The 21,632-nt window shown below is 41.8% G+C and overlaps 2 protein-coding genes across 2 annotated transcripts; one reads left to right on the top strand and one right to left on the bottom strand.

The window, feature by feature from the left end:
- Nucleotides 1-59: 59 nt before the first annotated feature.
- Nucleotides 60-14,543, bottom strand: tbc1d2b (TBC1 domain family, member 2B). Its single transcript, XM_087843133.1, has 13 exons — nucleotides 14,148-14,543; nucleotides 13,221-13,371; nucleotides 10,653-10,818; nucleotides 9,444-9,577; nucleotides 9,103-9,335; nucleotides 6,031-6,456; nucleotides 5,780-5,890; nucleotides 5,424-5,620; nucleotides 4,256-4,750; nucleotides 4,054-4,171; nucleotides 3,623-3,808; nucleotides 2,828-2,949; nucleotides 60-2,266 (listed from the first exon to the last, which is right to left on the bottom strand). The coding sequence occupies exons 1-13, from the start codon at nucleotides 14,487-14,489 to the stop codon at nucleotides 2,071-2,073; spliced, it is 2,877 nt and encodes a 958-aa protein (XP_087699259.1). The 5' UTR covers nucleotides 14,490-14,543; the 3' UTR covers nucleotides 60-2,070.
- Nucleotides 14,544-16,981: 2,438 nt separating this feature from the next.
- LOC102778405 (uncharacterized) lies at nucleotides 16,982-20,642 on the top strand. Its single transcript, XM_006789296.3, has 9 exons — nucleotides 16,982-17,084; nucleotides 17,344-17,467; nucleotides 17,570-17,712; nucleotides 18,128-18,294; nucleotides 18,840-18,929; nucleotides 19,248-19,413; nucleotides 19,498-19,653; nucleotides 19,763-20,452; nucleotides 20,551-20,642. Exons 2-9 carry the CDS (start codon nucleotides 17,413-17,415, stop codon nucleotides 20,596-20,598), a joined length of 1,515 nt encoding a protein of 504 aa, XP_006789359.3. The 5' UTR covers nucleotides 16,982-17,084; nucleotides 17,344-17,412; the 3' UTR covers nucleotides 20,599-20,642.
- The last annotated feature ends 990 nt before the right edge of the window (nucleotides 20,643-21,632 follow it).

Here is a 21,632-nt window from a genome sequence, read left to right as displayed (position 1 = left end):
GTCTGAATGAGCATTTGAATTAGGAAATTCAGAAAAAACCTGCAGACAACACATTCAGCCAGCAAATAGTTTATTGAACTAATATTACAAACTTTTTTTTTTGCATCATTAGGTGAAAAAGGTTAACAATGAGCAAGATGAGAGATATGCATACAAAAAGGTGAAGTGCTGATATGATATTCGGAAGTCATACTACCAATAAAATTGTGCAATACCATTCTGGGAAAAGCAACACACAGAAAAAGAAACAGAGTAAAGGGAAGAAAGAGAAGACTTTTAAATGTAGCTTATTCTGTGAGGGGGGGAGGGGGGGGGGGCACTAGCCTTAAAAGAGAAACTGAGTAAACATAAAATCTTACTGTATGAGCCTTCTGACGATGTGTGGACATTTATATATTAAAAAAAGCAAGTTTAACTGTAAACCAATCAAGATCTTTGTGAGAGACCTGCTCTCACAAAGGAAGAAATACAACTATATGCCTCTTTTTCATTTGTTTCCATTATCAAAAAAAAATTTTTTGTTGTTGTTGCCATTTGTTCATTGTATCAGGTGATCAGTGGGGATGGGAACAGCTGACAAAGCTGCAACTGACAGCAGATCTCTTGTTTCTGTAAACACCTCAAGGCAATCTAAAAGTAAAACTCGAGCAGGGTGTAAACAACACATCAGTGCACAAAATCCCATTCAAGGAGACTGAAAAGTTTCACTTAACAGCTGATTGATCAAATATAAACAGCGTCTGAAGCTTGGAATATCAGCTTTCCTCCACGCTGCTGTACGAAACAGGAGATCCCAGTGAAGAGGAAACTTTAAAGTACCTGATAATGAAAATGGCAGAGATATTTGGCAATACGGTGAAAAGCTTCCCTCATATATTTAACATCATATTTCCATTTTTTTTTCTTTTAATACAACAATCATCATGACTTTACAGCCACTTCAAGTGCAGTCAAACTGCGAGGAGGGTACCTGTGAGCTAAGCGTAAATACCAGGTAAACCAATGTCACACTGCCACACTGAGGACAACAAATGCAATTACAATCAGCATTTCCACCAGCGGTTTGGGCTCAGAAAAATCTCAAATAAAAACAAATTGCGCACAAGGAAACTGGACCATTTAAACATGTAACACAAACACAGACAAACCAAGAGCATACAAAAACTGCGTAACCCACAACAGCGTGACTGGATTAACCGATCCTGCCAATACCAGATACTCAACTGATTAAATCCAGTGCAACTTTTTAGATATGTCTTTGTGAGAACGTGAACAGTTCCTAAACTACTTTCAACAACACGAATGGCAAAATCGATAGCCAATAAAAACCTCCCAGATAAAAATAAACTAATAATGCTTAAAAAAACAAAACAGACAATACTGGCTCACGTTAGTTTGATGGCTTATAGAAAGTGCACTGCTGCTCAGCAAGTTCCAGATGCTCTTTCTAGAACTGATAATACCGTGAAAATGTGGCTTTTGACGCATCCCTTGAAGGAAACTTCAACTGAAAATGTTACATACACGCTTGAAGGCCTTAAGACTTAAGTTTCAGCAACGTTTTCATTTCAGCATAAGTGATTTGTGTGCACGCACGTCTCAGTGGCAATTTAGTGGAGGAAAAAATTGTGTGAGTGTAGAAGATGACAGCACAAATGAATGACACAATAATTCCTTCAACACATTTAAAAGTCAGCTATAAAAAGGAAATGGATCGCAGCCATTTGTTTGAAAATACTGATTTGTGCTGCAGGTTGTTTTGGCCATTGCATGAACACGTAAGCGTACAGAAAACAGAGGATTTACAAGATTTAATTAAAAAAAGAAATGGCAGGAATACTGATAATACTGATAGGCCCTTTCGGGCTTGTGACATTTTGTTCTTTTGATGTGGTTGTTGCTAAAAACGTATAAAGTTGATAGTTCCAGCTCTGATGCAGAGACCAACTCCAACGATTAGGTGTGGGGAAAGCGCTCCGTTCATCACTGCAGAACAGCGGCGCTCTGCGGAGATGATCTCTTTGTCTCCGTGCTTTAGCCACTCGGCCTAGAAATGCGACAAGCCCGAGGTCAGTTTTCCTCCTCGTCGTCGCTGACAAAGCTCCTTCTATCCTGACTCGTCTCTCGCTCCCTGAGGAAGGTCTGTCGGATCGCTTCCAGCTCCGTCAGCTCGAGACGGACTTTCTCCAGGTGGAAGGCGCGCCGATTGTGGATTTGCCTCATGGGGAATGGGTTCATGTCCACAAAGGCAACGCTCATCAGCTTCCTGGAAGATTTTTTTTAGAAGAAAGAAAAACAGCATAATCCTGTGAGCCTGGATTTTTTTTTTTTTTTATGTCTGTGAAATTTAGTAAACCCACACATCTTTCTCTCAGCATCAAGCATACACCACTGGAGCTGATACATAAAACTTTATTAATAGGTAGGTTATTATTACAGCTCCATAAATGGCCACTTGAGGCTAGCTCCAAAACAGAGTCTCAATGACCAATAAAATGGTATAAAACAAGCATGCACAGTGCAATTTTAAATGTAAGGGCTGCTACCTATAGCAATCTATTTAACAACTGCATCTCAGCATGCCGCATTTAGTCCAAACCATGGCTGTGCTCAAGCACCGTCTCACAGAGCTGCTGCAACACCTGCAGTGTGAGAAATGAAGTTTGCACAGGCACAAAGCCGATACACTGTGGGTGATGTGATCGTACAATTTAGCTACAGTTCAGGGAGATCCGGGAAGCTGTTTCAAGGTGATGCAGATACTCTGCCCACAGAAACTTCATTCTTCCACAGGACTGGAAATATGAAAACAGTGCAGCTACCGTACCTTGAATCCAGGATTGTGCGTGTGAAGTATCTGAGATATTTGAAGATGGCTGTGGAGTCCTGCAACTTCAAAAACTCCTCTTCTTTGTACTTGAAGAGCGCAAGAGCAAAGCGGAATATGATCTGTGGAGAAAAATGGCGTAAAGTCCTGTGTGACTGTAGCATGAAAATATTTACTCTGGAACATCTGACCTTTCTTCTGTTCCCTAAGCAGGTCCTCCAAATATAGTCAATACCGCCATAATCTGAGGCAGTTTTGTTTGACTGGGTTCATATCAGGTTTCTGTTAAGAGTTAGGCTCCACAGCTTTAGTGTTTTAACTTGTATCATTCAATCAACACACAATAGGGCACATTTTTGCTTTAACAAGTTTGCTAAAATGCTTCCCTTAAAAATTCTATAAGGGGATGCTATGTCAAAATCGGTTATTGCATGTGTTTTCTTTTTTTACCTTGGCCAAGGAAGTAATGTTTTTGCATGTCATTCAGCTGAAAAGTTTTGAAAAAATACAAAACTTTGTAGGGGTGTAGAGTGGGGTCGTGTTAACAATCCATTAAAATTTAGCTTACGTACACAAAAAATAACGATTTATTAAACTAAAGAATTTTGGTTCCTTGGTGGCAATAAATAATTGGTTTAATAGCGTGCAATTGGATCCATCTGGCAAACATGCACGGTTGTGTGCCGGCACGTAGCTTGATAAGTGATCTCTCGTCACCGGTTAGTCATTAACTTTAAAACAGTTTCCTGCTGAGGCTAGAATTCAGCTTTATGAGAGCAGAATCAAGCCTCTTACCTTTGGTCCTTCAAACAGAAACGCATCCCAGATCTTGAAGAGGATGTCGCTCACCACGCTGTCCACAAACACCACCAGGAACCAGTTAAACGTAATGAGGGAAAAATCGACTTTGTGCTGCTCAAAGTGGGCGTGTAGCCGCGGTAGCTTCTCGCTCATCAGATCCTTGAACACACGCTGGTCAACCTGTACGAATCAAACCAGGGCTTGTGTTTTTATGGGGGCTTTATTTTCTAAGGTGGTCAAATTTAGCAGACGGAAAGAAAAACAAAGACTGCTGATGTCTGCATTCCTGCTCTGTAAGTCATCAACAGCAGTCACGTGAATATGATATCACTGACACCAGGGAGGTTTGCCAAATCTAATAAATAAGCAGTACCTTGTCCTTTCTTGTCTCATGGTACAATAAAATTAAACTGTTTTTTTGTTACCTGTGAGCCAAGGAGAGTCTTGGTGTAATAGTCTCTTGGCATGAAGACCTCCACAATAGCTATAAGGGTCCAAAAAGCATCCTCTTGATCTAAATAGAGCAAGGCAATTGCTGCCAGCCTGAAGAAATAACATGCAAGAAGAAGGTTAATGGTTACAAGCCAGAAAAAGAGAGACAGAAAGAACGTAGATCAGCTCTAGTACCTGTTCAGTCCTTGACAGTAGCCGATATCTGGATTCCTCCATGAGAAAGCCAGCAGGACGTTCCTGAGTTTTTGGATGCCACCTGCACTCGGAGAGGCATAGTGCTTGTTGTTGGGCAAAGTACGCAGCAAGTCCAACTCGATCTGCTTCGAGGCCGGGTTGGGCTTCTCCCTTGCTACGTTTAATAAGGTGTCATAATAGTCTGGGGGCAAGTGGTCACGAAACTTCTTCACGTGGAAAGAAACACACCAGCGCCACAACTTGGAGCGGTGCCCATGTGGCACGCCGCAACGAATCAGGGCCTTTAGCTCAGGGGAGTGAACCAGGTCTCTGTTCATGGTGCTGGACAGAAAGTTCTCCCACTTGACCCCGACGGAAACCTCCTGATCCGTCATGGACAGCGACTTCAGCTCCAAGGCCCTCACCTTTGCGATCAGCTTCTCCTCCTCTTCCTCCTCCTCGGGGACAGTCTTGAAGCCGTACACGTCATACTCGCTAGGATTGCATCGAGACAGAGAGACAATCCATCAGTGATGCAGGTGAATTCCGAAAGCCGCTCAAAGCTGCAACAGTAACATGTTCACATCCTGGCTTCTGCATGTTTACATCACTGAGGGGTTTCCAGAATGTGTAAATACATTTTTGATGAGCCAAAAATGGCATGCCTGGGCTTGCAAAGAATTCAGAAACAGAAATACAGATTAGCAGAGCTCGTTTTCACAGTCAAAAAACATGCGTAGGGACTCTTAGTACAGTTTATTTTCTCTTTCAGTAAAAAAAACAACAACAACCAAAACAAAAAAAAAGCAGTGCGTCCTCTGATGAATTGGTATGGTGCTGGTTCTGGTAGAAATGCTAGAACTGCTCAACATTATTTAATAAAGATCTGCTACTTTTGACCCTCATATGATTGACAGTGGAATTTTTTTTACTAAGCCACAGCACTGAGTATGACACGTAGTTGTGCTAACAACACCTACATTTGGCCATTTATTTTCACATCTGCTATAAATGCCGGAAACCAGACGTGTGGGCTCTCGCAACCTCTTATCAAAACTCAAGATTTCTCTTTTTCCATCCCTAAAACTTTGATCTAGTAGCCGTTTTTTAAGTAATTTCTTTTCAAATCACCTCCAAAGCATCTGTTAACGAGGCTTTCGGCACATACCTGACAGTGTTTGGTTTGAAGATCGTGTGCTCCTGCTGGTCTGTGTTCTCGCCCTGCAGTGCATCTTCTAACAATCTGGAGATGACCTCCCGGGCTGGGCTCTGCTCTGAAGACGAACATACCGGGTTCTTCACCTCTTGAAGCAGAACCAAGTACTTACTCTCCACCTGACACAGCTTGGCCTCAAGCGCCGTACACTGTGGAAAAGAGGGCAAAATAAAGTCTCAGCTTTAAATTTAAATTAAGTTTTAGAAGCACCAGCTGAGCATCACACTGGACTTCCCCTAAAACTACTCAAACTTCCTGTTTCTATTAAGAGGACAATGCACCATTAAATATAAAACACAAGAGAGTACCTTTGCTTCTAAAGCCTTTTCTCGACTCTCTGCATTTCTGCGCAACACCGTCAGCTCCAGGATCTCTTTGTTCAGGAACTTGTTCTGGGATTTGTAGCCTTGAAGACTGTCCTGAAGGTGAATAATAAGACAGACGGGGTGTCAAGATGTTCAGGCAGAATTTCAAAAGCTACAGAAAAAAGAAAATCAATGTTGATGGCAGTTTAAGATTAAGATAACTTGAATCTTATTTAAAGTTTTGCCATCTCTACCTTGAGGATGCTCAGCTCCTGCAGCTCTTTGTGAGGTGGTGGTGATCCAGCGTCGTTTGCATTTCCGCTGTGCTCGGAGTTTTCCTGTGACAGCTTCATGATGATCTCATCCTTCGCCTGGATGGTCTCCATCATCATTCCAAGCTGGTCGTTTATCTCCCCCACCTTAAGTTTCAGGCTCTTCAGCTCTTTTTGCAGACTCTCCTTCTCCAGGGCGAGACGCTCCATGTGACCGCACATGGACTGAATCTGACCATCTCGTTCCTTAAGCAGATCCTCCAGCTGTGCAACTTCTTCCTGAGTTGGTACGGAAGTTCGGGTCTGGTCTGAGACTGCTGACGAATCTGGAGACGAAGCTGGACGGCACCCGGCGGGCCTTTCGCTCTGGGAGGTCCTTAAAGTCTGCTGCAGTAGCCTTACCAGCTCCTGGATGATAACACATCATTACTGTAAATTCAGCATTGTATATTATTTACTAGGGCTGCCACGATTACATCGACTATCAAAATCGTCAACGACTGATTTAATAGTCGACGCGTCGTTTGAAGCTTTGTAAGATCACAAAAGACGCAGGAATAAGTAGTGGGACTTAAGAGTGTAATAACGGACTAAAACAGAAGATGGCAGCACTGCATGTACAAGGATGCCAGCTGCCGTTAAACCCCGAAGAAGAAGAAGTAGCTCTGTCCCAGAATTCATAGCGCAGCCCAGCTCAGTTTCCAACAATGGCGGCAGCTAGTTAGTTTTAATATTACTCTTATTATTCTTTCTGGGTCACAAAATAAACGTTTAACATATTTTCAGACGAGAATGTAACTGTGTAAACCTCAAATATCTGCTCAGTTTATCAAGACACCACATAAGTGCTCCGACGTTTTCAGAGACGTCTGTTACCCACTAGCTCGATAGCTAGCCGGGGGCAAGGCTCACTAGAGCCCGTGAGAACACCGGACTCCCGGCTAATCGTTTTCAAACCCACCGCTGTCTTACGCTACTCAGGTTAAACATATATAAGTCACTTAGATAACTTAAAAATGTTATTGTTTGGCTTTTTTTAGTATTTTATTTGTTCCTGAGTAAATCGGTTTGGCTGAGATTAAAGTTATAGTTTTTACACAGCTGAATAAACGTCAAGCAGACAACTGATTATCAGAAGTGTGAGATGCTCGAGAATATACTCCGGTGTCCCGTTATATTTTAGATAGCAAGGAGTTTATTAAACTTTACCAAAACAATCTGCAAATTTCATTAAAATTTAATAAACTATCATCTTATCTTTAATTTTAGTTAGCACATACCTTAAACACTTAAAGCTGTAAGCTAATGATAGTTATATAAGAGCAGATGCATGCTGGTGCAATTGACTATGTGCACGTTAGCATATGCTACTTCCGGTGCGAAAACTCCTGTGGGGAGCTTTGTTTCCGGTGTCCACTCGCGCCCTGTTTACGGTCCAAAACAAGTTAAGCAAATGAATAAATCAAGCAGCGATTTACATTTCTATAGATGTCTCGGGCATTTACCCAATATATCTGTAAATGATGTTCATCGACTTGTCCATATTTTTCCCCCACGCCTCAGGGCAAAAGAGAAAAGGGATTCAAATGTTATATTTCTCAGCTGTCCCTTGTTTATTGCGGGTGTTATAGTCTAAAAATAACCAGAGATAGGTGAAATCAAGTAGCCAATTTTATTTTTTGACGGTGCAAAACGTTTCGTGGACATCGTGGACATACAGTACTGCACTTCAGAGTCACACTGCTAGCGATCGATGCAGCGATTCTGTACTGTACAGGAGAGACGTCACGGAGGAGATTGTCTGCAGCGATCGGGACGCAGGACACAATGTGACGTAAAAACAAAAATAAGCATGCAAACTTGCACTAAAAAAATCCGCGAAACAGCGAGGTGAAAGGTGAACCACGTGACCACTGTAATTTTGAAGGTAAGTCACAACATACCCTTCGTAAATACTAATGTAGAGAAACCCTTACCAGCAATCTTTCATTTTTTGTGTGGCTTTTTTCACAGTTTGTTAACATGCTGTGCGGGTGTGTACTTGACTAGATGATATCGACATAACGGGAAACATCTGGTTTGACTATTCTTCACCTGTAGTTTGAATGCTGAACATTTGCCTGTTTAAATCATAAGACCAGTCACTATACAGAGATGTGCTTCTGAATGTGGACGATGTGTCTTCTGCTGCAGTGATGCAGTTCTGCTTGTGTTGAGTGATGTAAACAACTGATCGATCTAAACTCTTTAAACGTCAAAATTGATCATTAGATTTTTTTATGACACAACAGTGGTGAGTGTTCCCACCTTCTGCTCTTGTAACTTATCGCGATCTTTCCGTTTTCGAGTTTTGGACATCAATTTTGGAGTATATCTTCGCAGTAGTGATTGACCGCAAAGTAAAGCTACCGTAAATGTACAACCCCACATCCGGTCTCAAACCAGGAAGTTAGCATTTTCTCGTGCACAGGGTCAATAAGCTGTACGTTTTACATCCAATGGATGCATGATCTGATTAGTCGACTAATCGCAAAAATAATCGTTTGTGGCAGCCCTATTATTTACAGAAAACATAAATTTGTTACACTTTTTTTCGTTATCATGCTCCTGGTACAGACTTCATGGGAAAACAACTATCAATCTTTTGACCAGGAAGTAAAGCACAGCGGTAAAAAAGGTATTCACTAAGCAAGTATTCACTCTTCTGCCTAGTCACAGCGGTTTTGACCAATCAGCCAACCTTAAAATAGAGGGAAAAAAAGAGAACAGAAAATAAAGGGAAGGAGTGCGAGAGCTGTGAATGCTGTCTGCTGTTTCTTTGCTTCTTGCTAAAACATGACTAATCATTTGCTGACTTCTCGTAATAGTGAGAGTATCAGTATTATACCAAGGCACTTGGTCAGACACCACAAACCTAGGCTTGTGGTGTCTGACACTACAAACAGGGATCATTCACTTTCAGTAGAAACAGAATATTACATTTTTATCCGATCCAATCCATAGACATGTGTTATGCTGTTATAAATAACAGTAGTAGAAGAGATCCAACTATACCTTCTGGGTGGCCAGCTCTTCCTTGAGTTTAGCCTCTTCCTGCTGCAAGCGACTCAGTTCTTCCTGCTGCTGCTGGCTCTGGAGGCGAAGCTGCATTTCCAAAGACTTGCTGCCGTTACATTCCACCGGCGAGCTTTCGGCACTGCGGCCTAACTTTCCAGAGCCCAGCAAAAGCTTCTTAGGCCGTGAGGGGTTGCGCACAAAATCAAAGGTAAACGCCGATCCAAAGGAATCTGAGGGAAAACACAAGTCCATCAGCTGTTATCTGTGACCCTTGGGAAAAATGTACGCTGAGGATGAGTGTTAAACCCTGGCAGAAGGGTGGGTGGGAGTGGACGTACGTCTGTGTGTGTCCGGATGATGTTTCTGTTCAGTAAAGTCCTTTGGCGGATCCACGAGCTCCCATTCCTCCGAGGGACTGTTGCTAGTGTAAAACACGCTGCGTCGTCCCCCACGCAGGTGAGACATGGAGTTCCTGACAGAAATAAGGAGATCATTTATTTTTTTATTTTATTTTTTTTATTTCACAGGTTTCTCACACATTTCATTGCAACAAAAAAAAGGGTCTTTAGAGATTAAAGAAAGCACGGTATGAAAAGTGACAAATCCACAGAGATCTACGATGAACCACAGAGGAAAACTGATGCTGCTGCGAAAGGCCGACGAGATTGCAGCGTCGGACAAACAGAGAAAAAACAAAGATAATAAACACAAAGGCATTTTTGCAAGAAACTAACATTTGGAGGAAAAAGTAAAGCTAATGGTGTCAAACTTGTTTTTCACACCTCACCCTTGCAACATGTCAACAACTGTTTCTGCTGTATGCAACACAATGAAGCGCAAGTCTGCCTCACACATCAGCTCTCTCTATATATTTTTATAGATATCGGATGTGTTTAAACCACACGTTTCTGACTTCCACCTGGCAAAACCAAAGTGACTAAAGAGCACTCGTGCTTTTCTCAAACTTTATGGGTATAAATGTGATAAAAGCAGTTAACATCACAGTACTGAAGTATTCTAAAGCCACTTCTTTTCTAATCAGGGGGAGGGGTTTCTAGCTCCGAGAGCTGCAATTCTCGCAGATTCAGTCACATATCAGGCAGCTACTATACTGATACCTTTGTTACTGTGTATAAAAGGCACCGTGGTGTGGGTTTAGGAGCAGTGAAACTCTGGGACTCCATGACTCCCTTAATAAGGGACACATACAAAGCAAACTCCAGTCTACATGTCACATTTTTAGGATTGCAGCATGTTGCCTCTTTTCAATAGATGTGTTGTACATCTCAAAAAGGGGAACTGCTGATGGTTGCATACTAGAAAAACAAGTGAACCATGGATGTAACCATTTCCTCTACTGCAACCAGTGTCTGGATGAACTAAGAAGTGCTTTCTTTGCTCAACACAGCAGACAAACTAGTCGTGCCTGTTTGGCGGCGACCTTAAAAAAAAAGAGAAAAAGAACAAGATTTTATAGAGCTGTATACTTGCGTTTTAAACCCCGTCTGGGTACAGATTATTTCCTGGAAAGCTTTCGTTACACTTACCTGAGCTCCGTGCCAAAGTTTTTCAGGGAGAAATTGAGGGGGTTCGTGGAGGGCCCTCTGGCTGTCTGGGCTCCCACCATTCCAGCGCCCTCTGTTTCGTCGTCCATGGAAAAATCACTGCGGACCTTCTCCATGGTTTCACATGGCTTCTCAAAGCTGAAAGCATCTGAGAAAAAAAAAAGACCAAAAGAACTTAATTATCTGTTCTAACTAAACAAAAATCAAATCAAAATGACACCAAAGACTGACTTCCCAAAAAGAAGATGCACAGCCGGGTGAAACCTATGAGAGTCAATACCTGCTTTCTAACGATTGCTTCTTTCTGAGACCACCAACCCCCTTCTTAACATGAAATTAATTAGTAAAAAGAAGCTTTTTTATTTGTTAGATGTGTCATAAAAAGTGATGCTACTGCAGAAGTGGTTTAAACTGCCAGCAGGGGGTGTCTGAGTCATACTTGGAAAAATGAAGTCTGTCTGTGGGAAAACACCTCTTTCTGCTTCCTTTGTCTGTGACTTCAGTAAACACTTTCCTGATGAGTTCATGATGTCAGGCTCTATTTGTTAAGCTTCAATGAATACTGCTTCGTTTTCATATATTATGCTTCCAGTTAGACTAAAAAAATAAAAAGGATGACTAAGCAGCGGATGTGCTGGCCTACCTTGCGAGTGACAAATCACTTCCATATGAGTGTGCGGCAGGCCTCCATTTCTCATCGACCCATGCCACACCTGGCTTTAAATCATCGAGGTAGTGACATTAATAATGCTGTGAGACTTCACACACAGACTATGGCCAACAACATGTAGTGCAGCCAGCGCCACGCACCTATGATCAGACTCGCACGGCTCTGATAAAATCTTTGAAGTCTTTGAAGTGGCATCTCCAAGAATGAAAATAAAAACCAACGTCCTTTATATGTCTAATTTATTATGTCTTTATTATGTGTTACTATGTCTACTTCTGAACCAGTTTTAACTTTTGAACGTTGCAGCACGCTTTCCTTTTACAGCTTCAAAAGTCGACGCTTACTTAGACTTGCTAAGTCCGGGCATGTTAGTCTTTTGCTATAAAAAGTGCGACACAAAAACACAGCTCGAGGGATGGTTTGAGCTGACGCCAGACATCGCTGATCTCACAGCTCTCTCGTGCACTTCACTGCACCGAGCAGGTTCAAGGCGAGACCGAAAAGCGAAACGCAAATAAATACGAGAACAAGAAACAAAAGAGTGTTCATTCTGAATCGACAGAGAAATCAACAAGTCGCGGAGTGTTAGACGAAACACGGCGACAACAGCACTGATAAGCGGTGATAACCAAGGCATTTGTTGCTTTTGAAGACAGATGTGCACCGAGAACATTCTGGGAAAGAAAGACATGGACAGGAAAAGGAAACAGGATTCACAGGTCGTTTCACTCAGCTAATCACAAAGCATGCAGAAGAATCCCTGTTTTCAAATGTAAGCAGGTTTAAAAATGCGTGTGTCCATTGCCCAACAACAATGTACATATTTTCTTTTCCACTTCTGCTGGATAACAAATGAGATTCATATTTTATATAGAGTCCAACAGATACTCATTCAAACATATCAGCACTGGCGTATACAGTCATCGGCTACTTTATTAGGTACACCTTGCTAGGCCACGCTGGCCACCATGTTGCTTCTAGAGCTACATAACAACAAGAAACATTCCTCAGAGATTTTGGTCCATGCTGACATGACAGCATCACACAATTACTGCGCACACATGATGCAAATCTCCCGTTACAGCGCATCCTAAAGGTGCTCTGTTGGATTGAGAGCACGTTTGAGCACTCACTGAGATCTTCAAGACCATTCAAACGCTTAAATCATCAGCTTTGCATGATGCGAGCTTTGAGACATGTCACACAATCAAACTGGAAGCCACCATCGGTGACTGTGTTCTGAAATGCTGTGGTAATAAAGGGATGGAAATGCTCAGGAACAATGCTCAGGAAGGCCTTCCTGAGTATAAACAATACTCAGTTTTTATTAACGCCACCCGCAGCAGGCTGTACTGATATAAGGCAAGATGACACCCTGCTTTCATGGTGTTTATGACAAATTCTGACCCTGTCAATCTGACATGCTGTGAAGTGAAAGACCATCGTCTGCATCCTTTGGATTTTCTTCTGTTACTGTTTCCTTCCCATCAGTTCAAATGAGTCTGGTTGTTCTCCTCTCAACAATTTAGATTTTAAAAAAATTGGAAAACAAATAAACATATCATTTTTGTCACAGACCATTACTTGACTGACTACTTTATATTTGTTTAGACGTGAGGTTACGATACCAGCGCCTTGGCTTCACAGCCACAGCTCAAAAAGCTTTCTGCTTAAAACAAAACACAAGCCGAATGATGTCAATCTGAACTTTTACCCTTTCGAAACACTCAAACACTTTCCTGCAGAAACTTGGTAACAAAATACCGAGACTCTTGTGATTTGTAGCGCCTGTGTAAACTTTCAGTTGTTGCCCGGATATGATGAAATGACCGACTGATAACATATCCACTGTATGTGTGAGTGCGTGCGAACCTGCCTACCATTATCTTTGCCTACAAGGCCGGTGTGAGGATAGGCCAGCGTCGGGGAGTTCCAGCTGTCTCTCTGACCAGTGCCTCGCATGTTACTGTACTCCCAACGTTTCTGCTGCAACTGCTGCAGCCAGTAGTGCATCACCTGCTTACTGGGAGCCTAGAAGGACACAAACGCACACTCAATTAGACTTTAGATCTTTGAAATCTTTAAGCACGCCATTTTAAACACAGCAAAGTGAGCGAGATGACGTTTTAAAAGGCATCTCCATGAGGAAATCAAGGCAGCGACAAATGGAAAGGGAAAATGAGGACAACTTGACACTATTAGGATCTGTCATGTGAATGAGCACAGACACTGGTTTCAGTCTCAGTTCCAGCTCTCTGTCTCTCTCTCTCTCTCTTGGTATTAAGCATAGACACTTAAAAAAAATAAGACAGACTAGAACTGACTGAGTGAAACCAGAGGCACCTGTCTTGGTGCTGAACCCGTCACAGTCATATGACAGCACCAGGACACCGTCACATGAGATGCTGTGACCCGTGAAGGCAGATGAGCTCCTGTGTAAAAATGTCTAAACACAAAACAGAGGACTGACGGTGTTTTCAGGCAATCAGCTGGGAGAATGCGCTGATTAAGCGCTTGGTTTGTGCGAGAAATTGATTTGGCTTTTAAAAAAACAAACAAACAAACAAACAAACAGATTTTCTTCTTCTGGTCGCGTCAGAATCGCATCAGATCCCGTTGTTGCCGAGCAGAAATATGTACTTTATTGCCTAAAAACAGCTGAGTCTAAATCTGTTTTCTTTAAAGGAAAGAAGAGAAGGGCGTGTCTGCCTTTTCCAAACGAGAAAGGAAGTGACAAATGACACGAAAAGCAGACCTCGTTGCAATGCTGTCAACACACGTTTAATGAAAGAAAGAAAAGTTCCTACCTTAAGTAGAAACTCTTTGTCGGCCGTGCGGATCTCAAACTGACCCTCTTCCCCGTCCAAATCGTAGCTGAAACACGCATCGCATATTTCGATGTGTCCGAGCGGCAGGGCATCCTGGGGAGACTTGAAGTAATACAAATAGCATTTCCTCGGATCATACACAAACCACTTCGGCTTGTACCCCCTCAAGGGCCCCTTGCCGGATAGTTTGTTCAAGTAGCCGCACAGTTTGGAGGCCTGCTCCTTCGCTCCCTCGATGTCGGCCACATCCACGGACCTGGAGTTCACGAATCGCGAAGCCGTGCAGGAGTGCGCCTCGCTGCCATCCTCCTCTTCGTGCATCTTTCCTCGAAGTTTCTTCTTCTTGCAGCACAGCGGATGCCCACTCCTGTTTCCATCCACATGACTGTCCGTTTCTTTGACAGAGGAGCATGGGACATGTAGTTCAGCTCCGGGGATGACGTGGTTGGTTTGCTGGTTGGGGTGGAGTATAGCGGCTCTGTGGGCCGCTAGGTGGCGGTGTGTGATCAGATGAGCAGCCAGCTTTGAGGGCTAATGAGCAGCAATCCTCCAACGAATTGTAAAGGAAAAAACTGTAATCAAAAGATAGAAGAAAAGATATGAGGCCTACATAGGAAAGAGAAATAAAAATGTGTTCTGTTATCTGCCCTCGGCACAAAATGATCTGCGGTGCCCACACCCACGCCCGTGTCACACGCAGCCGATCTTGTAATTCTTGTTCTTGTTATGCTAATTTCAACTGCTTTGTACTGTTTATGGCGGTGTGTGTTTCACAATTTGTATCTATTACCTCGAACAGACACTGAATATGTCAGGATGCAGCTGTAAATTTTAAAAAACGTAATAAATAGCTCAGGTAATTTTATTAAGATAGCACATTTCATTATACATAGATTCAGTGTGCTAAAACATGAGATAAAAACATAAATCTAAGCAGGTTTTACAATGCCTTAGGACAATGACAAACATTTACCAGATCTCCACCTGAAGGACTGACAGGTGACTGAGTTATAAACAGTGAGCAGGTCAGAGATCTACTGGAAATCCAAACCACTGGGAGCTTTTTGTCACCTCAGAGTAGCTGCCTGTATTGCCTAGCTGACGGTTAAAAAGATGACAAATAATATCAATATATCTTCCTCCAGTTTTTAGCATTTCCATGCTTACATGACAGTCAAAGCCCTATTAAGGCTAAGAGAGGTGTTTAGAGTGATCTAATGTTAGAAATGCACAGAGATTTTGAGCTGAAGAGCATTAAAAATGAACATTTTTGGAGATACAAACAACCCTCGCCATACTTTGTTGATTTTTTTTCACCTCCAAAATAAGCAGCAAGTATAAAGCCACAGATGCCATAAAGTGTGTCAGGGTGTTGGGTTAGTGCTAAAGTGCATGTAACCACAGTGAGCCTACTTTAACTTTCTTCTATCTCACTGTCACTTTTCTCAATCTGTTCTAATAATGGATGAAAATAAATACATAAATAGTGGCATTATTTACATTTTAAGTGATAAGTCAAAAAGAAGTAAAGAAATGTTCCAATAAAATATCACCACCTGAAATGACGTACCTTTCCACTTTTCATAAAACCTACAGCATATATGTGACTAAGTCGAATCCATAGCTCGCTTAACTAGAGTGCGAAAGAGGAGATATTGAAGTGATTACAGGAAATTTGTCTCCTGGATTCAGAGCTGGCAGAAGTTTCACATGTTCAGGATGTTTTGGTGACTAATGGTTGCAGATGTGAATATGATTTAGTTTTGCCCCAGTGCTGTGGGTAAACAGTGGATGATTTGTCTTATGCTGGGAAATACACCTGATGTTTCCCCACTTGAGATGTCAAAGATAAAACTGCATCTTAAAAAAGCAAAATGCAATACTGTAATACTGTAATAACAGTAACCTGCTAGTTTTCTTACAATTAGAAGTATTAGTCTCTTTGTGATGTTAGGATCCATGTTTTGCCCTGAGGTTTCAAAGGACACTGTAAACAAAGGTGATGTGCTTCCGTTGCAATGACATTTTGCATTTGTTAAACTGACTTGTGACCTTTTATAAGACCCACACCCACATGTGTTAGGCTAAAAAAAATATCAGCCTAGACATCCTCCTGTCTGGCACCTTTTTTTTATATGTGCTGCAGATAAAATAAATTTCTGCCGATCCTTTTACGTGCAGCACACAGCGCGATCGGTCGAATGTAATGTTCATTGGATTCATTGGACCGGTGATAACATTTAACCCCAAACCTTACTACTCCCACAGAGGAGCACACAATGACTCACAAAGAACAACAAGAGCCGCCTTAAGAGAGTGTTGAAATTCTAGGCCATGGTACTGTACAGCAGCTCTTACTCATTTGTGGAACATAACAGTTCAGTTATTGGCTCTGCGATCATCCGTCTAAATTAAATTAAATTACACTAAATGACATTTCTGTACACAATACCCAAGTGTTTGATCTGTTGTGTATAAACAGGAAACATGTTTCCAAATTGTAAGTGATGTTAAAATCCAGTTGTGAAATCCCATCTCATCCTGCTCGCTATGACACAGACTCTTTCTCGTTACTGCATCTCCCCCAGTGGGAGTTCCTACTGCTCCCCACAGAGCAAAAACTGCTGGAGGTGATTCATGACGCCTGTCCCAACCAATGGGGGGAATGAGTTAGCAGGTATTTACTGTACGTGAACCTGAAAAACAAGCTTGGAAATACCTCGTCTTACTGGGGCTTTGTTTATTGCCCCGCCCTCTACCCTCCAAATCTGTTCAAACATACACAGTCTTTCCAAACATTTCCATTCCTACACATATTTGGTCCAGCTTTAGCAACAATGATCTGAACTTACTTCAAACCCAGATCAGAAAACACAAAAGATCAACTGCTGACGCAACTTATCTCCCATTACTCTGGTAATCAGACACTCCGTGGGTTAAACATCTCCTCTTGCAAACCAATGCACTCGTGTGCACACAAACCACAGTTTCTGTAAAGCTTACTTTCCGTTTCTCTTCAGGAAGCTCTCACATTGTTCAGCAGCCTTCAGCTGTCTTTTTGATGCAAATGAACTGTTTGAACTGCGCCTTGCCCGTTGCCATGTACCTCTACTTTCCAGACCAGTGGAAAAATATGTGTAATTGTAAATGTCATCTGTCTATATCTCCCATGTAGTGTCATACTCCCTCAAGACACTTTCAGGTGGAGATTAGAGACGGTTCAGAAGTTAAGAGAAGTATTTTAATGTTTGCTGAAATGACACCGGGTTCAAACCACACAGTGACAATCTCAAGGAAAGGTATGTACTCTCGCCATTGTTAAATACTTTATAGGAATATTGTATGAACTTTATAATTAAATTATTCATAATTAAATTAATTTTCTGATATTTTCTTTCCAGGGATTGAAAGGAATTGCTGTTTACTTTACAGACAACAGTATCCCAGAATTGAAAAGGTGTGCCGCGTTTCACAGTCGAGACCAAAGGATCAAAAACAGACAAAATCTCCCTGCATTAGGACCTATTTAAAATTTTGCTTCAAGGTAAGAACTGCTTACAAATCTTTTTCGAACTAGTCGCTGACTGTTTTAGTGACTAACTTGCTTTTATGTGATGTTTGACTTCGAGATAGATTATAAAACCTCAAAGTATTATTTGAGTAAAACAAGAACATTGTGGATTTTGAATATTTTTTCTCTAAAACATCAGATATCATGTAACAGCAAATAAATGCTGTGTACTAAACTAGAAGCTCGCTTTACACAGACAGGTGTAACCGTACTTTTCCAGCAGCCAATGACTTTCATTTAAAGCTAGGAGAACATTGAGCTGCTTTCAGGCTGTGGTTGACGCCTCCTGGAAAATAAGCAAATTAGACTGTTAAAATGCTGCCACACAGCAAACATTGGGGAATAAATGCTGGTTGTCTTCAGCGGATGACGGTGTGTTTTTAATCAGGATCGGACGAGGATGGAGCAAAGGGACACAACAGGGGATCCTAACGCAGACGGGACTGAAGTCAGACTCAGGGAGCTGACATCAAAGTGGTTCATAGAGACTCAAGTGCCACTCATGGTCAGCAACGGACTCCTTCCAGCTTGGTTCCTGGGCTTCATCACAAGACGGTAAGGATTCATAAAAGGAAAAAAATGGAAATAGCAAACTAAGAAATAATCATTTTTTACACCCAGTTTTTTTTTTCTAAAACCAAATCATATCCTCTAAGCTGCTAAAGCCACATTAAAAAAAAAATTCTTTACATATAATTTAAAAACATATAATGTAGTAATGTAAAAAGACACAAGGCTTTTTGTTCATGTGTTTATTTTTATTTTTGGTCATATTGTGAAAATGTATCCAAAAAATTAAAAAAAAATAAAAATAAACCTTTCCTCTGATGGAAAGTGTCCACTTTGTAACACACCCACTGGCACCTACTGGCCTTTCCTCCCACACACACCCACATTCAGTGCACACTTACGTGATTGGCAGTGGCAAGTTTATGGAAAGGGACTGTAACGAAATAGAATTTCCACGGTGCAGCACACAATCCACCTCGCTATGCCCATAATCTACCAGGCTGTTCCTGTAAATGTTCTCCAAATGTCTTTGAAACACTTTTTAAAGTTAGGATTTGGAGAATTTAAAGCTGTTGTTGGTCTGTCTACAGGGATGCTGAAGAAATTCTTAAAGACAGGGAGCTCGGCTGTTTCCTGATCCGTCTTAGTGAAAAGGCCATCGGGTACATCCTGTCCTATAGGTGAGTGGTGGTTTAGTCTAAAGTACACTAAAGTAGGAGTTGTGTAGTGTTGTTGTGCTGAAGGTAAACTGCTTTGCTTCCAGAAATTATGACTTATGTATATATAAAGTGTCTTAAAGATAATGTGTGTCAAATCCATCAAATCTATCTATTTTCTAACCCCACTTCTAAGCTTTTGTTTGGTGGCTTATTTTATTGGAGGATATTCATGTTTCAAAAGTCAGAAAGTCGTGTGAATATATGTTATTTTAGCTTGCTCCAACTATAAAATGTGTCAATGCTTAACAAACTTTTTTGTTGTTGTTGTTGTTGTTGCAGAGGCAGGGATCGTTGTCGACACTTTGTGATAAACCAGAATGAAATGGGGCAGTTTGTAGTCTATGGAGACACCGAGGTACACGACACAGTGCCCAGTCTGGTAGATTACTACAAAACAAGCCCCATTGAACCATATGGAGAGTACCTGACAAATTCGTGTTTTGAGGTGAGACAAAACTCTTCTTTTGAGTTCTTTCTTTAAATGCCAAAGGTGAAAGATAGAGGTCCAAGTGATGTTTTGTTCTTTCAGGCCCTGGATGAAGACCTATATGATGTTATCCAGATTAGCCCCAAAGAAAAACCTGTTGCCGCTGTCAGCGCTGTGAAGAACAGGCAACGAAAACAGATAAACTCGAGTTTAGATGAGCAGCCTAAACGGCCACCCAAGGGCAACAGGGCGCACGAGGTGAATACAGTCAATAAATTATAGAGCTGCTGTCCAAACTAATGTGCTGAAAATAGTTCCATTGTTTATTTCACCTCACTGACTTTTAGAAACTTGTTTTGTAAAACAGGAAGGTCCGCCGTTGCCTCGAAGGAGCAGGCACCTCGATAGTGCCACCATCAACGAGCATGAGGGGGTTTTGTACGCCCAGCTCAGGAAGCAGTCGCCAAGGGTTACACCCAGAGACCAACACGTGCATCAGGACAGTTTACCCAGACCTAATTTGAGTTCGACTTCCAAGGATCAAATCAATGGCAGATGCAGTCCTCCGTCACGTCCAGAGACCGTTTACTCGGAGCTCAGCATCCTAGACAGCAAAAGCAGGTCTCTGCCACTCCTGGACAGCAGTTCTGACGGGGAGCAGTCTTACAGACTGAACGCACCTCCCGACACCCCTCCGAGACTTTCCCCCAGGCCAGTCAGACAAGGGAACGGCAGCAGCTCCCAGTCAGAGAGGACAGATTTGGGCAGCAGACCAAGCAGCAGTCACAGCCTGGACTACTTGAGTGATAATGCAGTTTATCACCTGGCTGGCAGGCCCGGGAGCCCACACACTACGTCCTTTGACACTAGATTGTCAATACCAGAGGAGCGCACAGATTCTGTGTATGCCGAGGTCCCTGGCGAAGCCCCCGCTGACTTCACATATGAGCCGATTCGCAGCCACAAGGAACCAATCAACCCTAAAGCCAGCAGCAACACTTACGAGCCTCTGGAGGACATGAGACGCAAACAGACCAACTCGTCCTGGGGATTTAAGGTTTGTAATGTTTTCAAAGCACTTTAATTAAAAGAAACAATTCTTTTGTGTGTCATACTTATTATGAGTATTATAATGAATTTATTTACCTCTTACAGAACGACAAATGGAAGTGGCTCTTCCCTGAGAACAAGAAGAAATGGTAAAGAGGCTACTTTACAGCGTACTGAGGAAAACGTTTACTTGTTTTGATGATTTCACACTACTAGTATATAATACACTCTGGAAAACCACTGTCATGTATTAACGATTTAATGAGAATTTATGTATGTTTTTTTTTAACGTATTTATTTAAAAATATAACGATACGTGTGTAGTTTCCTTTCCACGAACAGGTTTTTACATGTGGTAAAAACTGTGTTACGTGTATGTCATATTAAAAGCAATCTACTGTATAAGAGGCTCTGCCATTACTGTTATTAGAATATTACTAAATAATTACTTTCGGGGTGATCATTAGGGTGGGGAAAATGTACAGCAGGTTTCAGGGGCCCCAATGAAAGTATGACTGTAAAGGGGGAAAAACCTGCTGTTCAGTCCACAGCATGTGATTCACCTTGAACTGCAGCTTATGTTGAGGAGAACTGTTTTCATCTACTTCTCATCAGTGCACACAAACCTGGGCGTATATGCTACACTTTCCTGTCAACATGTATCCTGTAGATACATATATGTATGCAGATGTGTCTACGGGCTGTAGGTAACGGAGAAGAGGATAACTGTGAAGAAATGGGGATGTGCGGTTTAGAGCTGCTGTGGAGCGATGACAGCATTTCCACATGTGGAGCTCGAGATGCAAGTAATAAATAAAAATAAATCAGGATACAACAACGTACAACTATTATCACCGCTATGAAAATGCTACCACCTTTTGCGTGCCCTGGCCATGTAATGCACTCTGATTATGGTTTTTCCATCGCTCACTCCAAGAGCATTCCCTGAAAACACTAAATCATGTTGTGACAGAAAATTACCATATGTGGAAATTCATCTCATGGCACCGTGTTTACAGTTGATCTTTAAAAATGTTACATGCTGCTTCCGTCAGTTTTGCACATTCACAGGAAACTTTATTTGCATACAGTTTTCAAACGTCTGTTTGTGACACCAACAGGGAAGTGGGTTAAAGGTTTATTATCTTCTATCATTTGCTTTTACTTTGTTAATTATACTTTTACTG

Source organism: Neolamprologus brichardi, chromosome 7 (assembly GCF_056152115.1).
Source record: "Neolamprologus brichardi isolate AB-2024 chromosome 7, ASM5615211v1, whole genome shotgun sequence".
In the NCBI taxonomy this organism is placed as follows: domain Eukaryota; kingdom Metazoa; phylum Chordata; class Actinopteri; order Cichliformes; family Cichlidae; genus Neolamprologus; species Neolamprologus brichardi.
The sequence above is the reverse complement of the archived record's forward strand: the minus strand, read 5'-3'. Positions and strand labels throughout refer to the sequence as shown.